Here is a 7178-nt window from a genome sequence, read left to right as displayed (position 1 = left end):
AAGAGGCAGCCACTGCAGAGCTCCCATGACAGAGTCGTCTAAAGGACAACTGGGACTTCAGGAAATAGCCTCTCTTGTCATAAGCTTATCACACTGAAAACACATAGGGGAAAATAATGATGATGCTTAGAGAGGTGGTTTCTATAATAGGATCTTCTCATGCCATTAAAAGTTTAAGATAGAACAGTTCTGAATTGGACATGGATTAGTAGATATACACAGAGTGAATCTTGGAACCTGGCCTAATATTATGGCCAGACCAATCACAGGTCATGTTGTTATATAAAACTAATTTCTATAGGAGCCAACTGCCACTGTCAACTGAGTCTATTGCATCCATAGACTGTACATATCAATGGACATAGCCTACCTGCTAGTCGCTGCGTCAGCATCAGACCATCGTCCCATGCTGGTCTTCTGAGGAACCCTGACCACTGCAGAACATAAACACAACAATACCATTTTTTGTCATCTATTATAGGTTTGTAAAGTCTATACAATAATAGTCATAGTATAGTACTATAGTATCACATTAGACATACTGAACGCCAACACTTTAGGCTCTGGCCTTTATCCATCACTCTGCAGTGTTGGTTCCAGCCCACTCTTTCATATTGCATACCCACTTTACTGCCACTGACCCACATGCATCCACTCTGCTCAGAGCACGAGCCACCACCTCCACAATCCAACTGACACTTGTTGTCTCATTATATCACATAAATAAGGTGTGTTAAAAATAAACTGTGTGGTCATAGAGATGGTAGATTTCAGAGAGCAGAAATAGGCAAATCAGGTTTCCTTGGAAACTAACAAGTTGCTTCAAAAACCTTTTAAAAGTCTGAAACAAGACACAAAAGTGCCAACATTGCATGTCTACAACATTTACATTTGAAAATTAAGAATTTTTCCAGAGTGTTGGTTTGCATTGTTGGTTTTGCTTAAATGTTTGTCAGAAAAACAAGAATCTCAATCAATAGTATCTCAACAACATGTTCATCCAGCAATTTGAGCTCCTTAGAAAGAGTTAAATTAACTGGGTTAACTATGGATTTGCATGAAGTTGGGTAAAAAAAAAGTCCTAAAAAAACTTTCCTTGTAGCACAAAACAAAACCTAAAAATGCTGAAAGACTGATGCTTTAAAATCTCAGAACTAAACAATAGGCCATTCTGTAAACAGAAGCATAATCAGAGCTCTCCCTCTCTCTCTTACAGATACAGTCTGTGTGTGTTTGTGCGTCTCCCACTCACACAGAGCGGTTCCCCGCTGCACTATGGACACAGCTCACTGTCGAGATCAGGGCAATGCTCTACGATGCATTTCATAAGAGCACATTTGGAAGACTTTTGAATGAATGAAAATAATGAATAATCCAAAGTGAAGAGATGAAATTTGCAAAACTCTTTTATTTTGGAGGATGTTACAGTTTACAGGAGGCAGCTGATACTAAAGCAGGTGAGTCCTGATTTTTTTTGTGTTCTCTAACACCCACTATTCATGCTCATAATTTTTTTATGTAAAATGTATTTTTGTTCCTTAAAACATTATAAAACAATACACATGTGTTTGTTCCTACTATATTGTTATTATATTATATACTATACTGCTACTTATTACTACATTATTTATACAGTATATACACAAAAAAGTAATTAAAATACTTTTAAAGTGACAGGTGTTTAGCAGACTTAAGCAAGTTTGAAGGTTAGAATACACCCCCTCCCCCCTGTGGTTAATTAGTCCTCTGGACTTTTGGATTGATTTTCAGCACTGGACAGCTCCTGTGAAGCCCATTCAAATGAACCTACGTCATGGCAGCCATAATGTTCAAACTACAACTGTCATAACATCAGCTCACACTGTCTGAACTATTGATCTATACAGTAATCAGTGTTTCACTGATGATACTAGGACAGATTTTAATGAGGCTAAATACAATATTTATAGCTGTATGATATTTATGGTAAACAAATTCTGTATTGTAAAATATAATCATATTTAATTAACTAAAAACACCATCAGTTATATCTAAACTGAACCACTTGGTGAATTATACCTATTTTTGCAGTATGTAGGTTTGAGATGCTGCATACTCCTCTGGGATGTGGGTTTGTTTCACAGAAGGAACTTTTTTGTTAAGATAGGCAGATAGCAAGTTCTCCATCTAATAATAACTCTGCTGCACAAAGTAGCCTATAGAGTCGAGATTATATTGTGTGATGCCTTGGTCTGAGTACAAATCCTTCACCCTTGAGTAAATGTCATTACATGGTCCACTTGTGATGTCATAATCTCTTTATAATAATCTGCATTTATTCTAAGTGTCTAACATGGGTTCTGAACATATATTTACAGGTTACATTTATTTACTCCATATTTTGTGTGTTTGTAATCATTTTAGTTTTTATTCTACTTTTGTGTTTTGTATTCTTGTCTAGAGCAGAATGAGTATCTGTACTGAAGGTCTAAAGTCTAAAGCCACCTTCATATTGTTGTTAGTATAGAGGGATTAAAGGGCATTGTAATCTTGTCTCTATCAGGGGCTCCTTTCGACATTTCTCTGCATGGGATTATTTTCTGTACTTCTCTGACGCACTGGGACACATTGGTTTCCCCTTTGGCCTATTGGATAATACCTCCTGGTTTGTGAAAAATACCTGAATCAGCAGGTTTAAGCCTATGACAGATGACAATGTGACTGGATTATTCTTGGTTCTTGTTAGAAGAGAAAGCAGAGTTATACCACTCTTGAAAGCCAAAAGAAGGTTAATTTTTGTCATCTGGACAAAGTCTTTAATACGAATACATTTTGCCACTCATTCAAGTAGCTTCTACAGTTGAATGAACTATGGATGTATCTGGAAAACTGAAAGATCACACAGACAATACAACTGACATACACTCACCATTCACACACAGCAGGCATTAAAGCCATTGTGTTGCTTCTTTCTCGTGCTTCTTCTGAAAACAATTAACATAATATTATAATATCAAGACTTTGATGACAGAGTTCTCCAGCTTTAGTCTTTTATGATGTCACCATGAGTTTGACCTGGGTGACCACACAGGCTAAAATCTAAAGTAAGAAAAGCCCATTGGTCCTACAGCTGGGCAGCTCTTATGGTAATGTATGGGATGTAAAATTCACCCTTTTTAAAGATTTTCTGGTAGAAAATGGCTCTTTGCTAGTCAATCAGTGGTGACTTTATCTGTCCTTGGTGTAACAGGAAGGGAGCGTCACATCATCTCTGTGTGCGTGTGGGTGCTGACTTGTAGGAAACTTTTTTGTTACTCTAAAGTGCAGTTGTCAAACACGGTCCATCAATGCACTACATGTCACGTCAGCTATTGAGTGAATTGCATGCATAAAGTAAACACAGATGCCCTTTGCATAGCGTGTGGTGGCCCTGCAAAGGTTATGTAACAAAATGCTTTTTAGTTCTCATGGTTGGCAGCTTGCTGACATAAGCCATGCAAAATCACCCTCCAAGCTTGTCACCAGGCCAAATAACAGATCAATTGTTCCTAACAGTAGATAACCACTGATTCATTTCTTTTTAGACCTCTGCCCTGCCCCTGCCTGTCTGGTTTTTCAGAGGTCCTCTTCATCACACAAAAGTGTTTTGACGAATAATGACACAATCGATGACGTAAAATGTCTACAATATATTCATTCATATTTGTTTTCCTTCATTTCAGAAAATGTAACATCTTGAAGCCCTCTTTCATGAAAACAGTCCTCACTGAGCCCTTGCTGCCTCTGAGTCCAGCTCCAGTTCTTTCATGGTTGGAACTGTCCGGCTCATGATCACTGGTGCCATGGGAGCGGTGCGGGTCAACAGGTACTATTGCAAACTCAAACTGAATTAGTAACATTGCATGCTTTTGGGTTAAATAGACATTTAAATGTTTTACAGATACAGCATTGTAGCCACAGATGAAGACGCTGTACAGATTTCGACCCTGGGGCTTTACAATGGCCACAGTCCTGTGACTCAGCACACACTGACAGAGGGCTGTGTGGCTGCTGTGGATGGGGAGGATGGAGGCGACTGTTCAGACACTGAAGAGCCCCGTGGCGCTCTGTCTCTTAGGGTACCAAATGAGCCAGTGTCCCACAGCTGTCGGGGCTCCCCCTCATGTCGCCTGGGCCTGGATCTCAGCACCGGACGCCTCCGCAGCAGATTTGTGAAGAAAAATGGACAGTGCAACGTGGTGTTTAACAACATGGAAGACAAGCCCAGACGATACTTGGCAGACATTTTCACCACATGTGTGGACATACGCTGGCGATACCTGCTGCTCATCTTCACCACCACCTTCCTCTTGTCATGGCTGCTGTTCGGGCTGGTCTTCTGGGGTGTGTCCTTGGCTCATGGGGACTTTGACCTTCACCTCCCACTGAAGGACGGGGACAGTTCGGAGCAGGTGCAGCAAGAGTGGAGGCCATGTATCCTCCACATACAGGGCTTTGTTGGGGCTTTCCTTTTCTCCATTGAGACCCAGACCACTATTGGCTACGGTTTCCGCTGTGTGACTGAGGAGTGCCCCATCGCTGTAGTGACTGTTGTAATTCAGTCCATTATAGGCTGTATTATAGACTCCTTTATGATAGGCACCATCATGGCCAAAATGGTGCGGCCTAAGAAGCGAGCACAGACCTTGCTATTCTCACATCATGCTGTGATTGCTCTGAGGGATGGTAAATTCTGCCTCATGTGGCGTTTGGGAAACATGAGAAAGAGCCACATCGTGGAGGCTCATGTCCGAGCACAGCTCATCAGGCCCCACGTCACCGCAGAGGGGGAGTACCTCCCACTGGAGCAAACAGACATTGATGTAGGATATGATGAAGGGCTTGATCGATTGTTTCTAGTTTCACCTCTGGTGGTGGTCCATGAAATCAACAAGAGTAGTCCTTTGTACAATTTTAGCTGTTCTGATCTGCAGAAGCAGGACTTTGAGATTGTGGTCATTCTGGAGGGCATGGTGGAGGCCACAGCTATGACCACTCAAGCCCGAAGCTCCTATTTGGCCAAAGAGATCCTGTGGGGTCATCGATTTGAGCCTGTGGTCTTTGAGAAAGGTGACCGCTATCACGTGGACTACTCTCGCTTTCACAAGACGTATGAAGTGCCCTCTACGCCCCAATGCAGTGCTAGGGAGCTGAGCCGGAGAAGAGGCCGGGCCAGCCAGTCTTCCTCCTCCTCTTCCAGCTGCTCACACACACATTCACCTTTTGCCCCAAAGGCAGCGCGCCGCCTGCTGGGCACGCACTCCCCCAGCGCCTTCTGCTATGAGAACGAGGTGGCTCTGTGCTCTGGGGACGATGACGAGGATCCAGATGTAAAAGAGAGAGGAATCCTGAGAGACAAGCTCCGGCCGGTCTGTAAGGATACAGTACTGCAGCAGCAGACAGTGGAGATGCTGTGCATGCTGGACTCAGATAATCAGATGAGTATCGGCCGACTGCAGCCCACTCTGCCTTTATACATTAGCAGAGAGTCTGGAGTTTAAGTCAATCAATGGCTATGCACAGGAAATCCTGTTTTCCCTCTTTTTGCCTGAGTTCAGCCAGCACAGTATTGAACGTGTGTAAAAATAAAACAGACAACAGCTGTCAGAGATTTCTCTGTAGACCAAAACTCAACTTTTTTCATCTTATCTTGAGGTTTATTTGAATAAGCAGTCTTTTCAGTTCATCTATTTTATTTATGTAAATGCAACCTATTATTTTTATTCAACAATCTGTAAAAGTAATTAAATTAAGTTCTATATACAACTTATGCAAAGGTTCTCTTATTGCAGTGAACAAAGCCACACTGAGAAGTAGCTCTTGTATAAAGGACTTTAATCCAAACATCAATGTTTATTCAGATTGTGATTTTATATGCACAAAGACACTAATAAAAACTTAAAGTATGAAATGAAAGCTGTGTTGTTGTTACAGAAGTATTATAGTTGTATATTGTCCTTCGATTAGTCATTCAGTTATAATAAAGCAAGAGAAATCATTGCCTTGGTACCCTATGGGAAAAGTGAATCAAATTCTACTCAAAAACATAGTTTAATTCTGCATAAATACTACGGTGCAGTATTTTTAGGGCAAATATTCATTTTCAAAGAAAGAATATTTTTTATTATTATTTAAATGGCATTTAGTTAATCAGGACAGTCCCTCTGAGATTAAGAACCTCATAGCAGTCTTGCCCCTAAAGGGCATTCAGCCAAGAACAACACATATATCTTTAGTATGCCAATTTAAACCCTTTAATCAGTAAATTTCCAGTCTGTTTTTACATTATTTTAGACATTTTCTATTGTGAGACTCACCATAGAATTGCTATAGAATCCACTATCTCTCTAGTTGAATTAAACTTTACTTAGCTCTTCATGTTTGTCATGTAGGCTTCTACTATGGTACAAGCGCCCTCGTGTGGTCAGGCTGAAAAACTACAACCCAGTGTAGTTGGGTTACTGAGGTACTGAGTTTGTTCTAGAGGTGTCTTTGGACCTTCCAGCAATTCACAGAATTACTCTAATGGTACTAATGTCGACATTGATTTACCCAGTCTACAAATAACATTTGAAATCTGGAAAATGTACAAAAAAGATTTTTTAAAGAAAAAAGCAGAAAGGTCTATAGCTACTGTACAAATAAACTGGGCACCAGCAGCTCTGGAGGCAATTTTCCACAAAGTTGACTGTTCAGTTCTGGGTTGGCACATTTGATATTATATTCTGTATTGCCTGCTATGTCTTTAGCCACCTTGGCTAAATGTGTGATTGAATTAATTATAGGAATAAAGACAAGGGCTAAGCAATTAAATTAATTAATTCGATTTTTCAGGCCTGTTTAACATTCCCATTTTTGTTACAAATCTTTATTAATTATACTAGTCAGAATCTGATCTGCTAATCAGAAATGCGTTCAAATACCAGCGCCCTCTTAAGCTTTATGATGCTGCTTAATTTAGTAAGTGGTCACACCCCCTGTCATCGAGCACATGAGGCCGAGCAGCTGGCTGACCCCCCTGACCTCAGTTAAGGCTGCTAATGGGCTGCTAAGGATGGAGGCTAATAAGGTGCTGTGTGTACTTCCCTTCATGTGCTACTGTGCTTTTAAGTCTATGTGCTGGGGCCCGGGGCCGTGCGAGCAGAGCTTGGGACAGTGGT

The 7178-nt window shown here is 40.9% G+C and overlaps 1 protein-coding gene across 1 annotated transcript; it reads left to right on the top strand.

Moving 5' to 3' along the window:
* Nucleotides 1–1427: 1427 nt before the first annotated feature.
* On the top strand, nucleotides 1428–5519 carry LOC110172595 (ATP-sensitive inward rectifier potassium channel 12-like). The gene is made up of 3 exons (XM_020938486.2): nucleotides 1428–1457; nucleotides 3702–3844; nucleotides 3920–5519. Exons 2-3 carry the CDS (start codon nucleotides 3786–3788, stop codon nucleotides 5517–5519), a joined length of 1659 nt encoding a protein of 552 aa, XP_020794145.1. The 5' UTR covers nucleotides 1428–1457; nucleotides 3702–3785.
* The last annotated feature ends 1659 nt before the right edge of the window (nucleotides 5520–7178 follow it).

Source organism: Boleophthalmus pectinirostris, unplaced genomic scaffold, assembly GCF_026225935.1.
Source record: "Boleophthalmus pectinirostris isolate CB_2022bp ecotype Guang Dong unplaced genomic scaffold, ASM2622593v1 HiC_scaffold_22, whole genome shotgun sequence".
Classification (NCBI taxonomy): domain Eukaryota; kingdom Metazoa; phylum Chordata; class Actinopteri; order Gobiiformes; family Gobiidae; genus Boleophthalmus; species Boleophthalmus pectinirostris.
The sequence above is the reverse complement of the archived record's forward strand: the minus strand, read 5'-3'. Positions and strand labels throughout refer to the sequence as shown.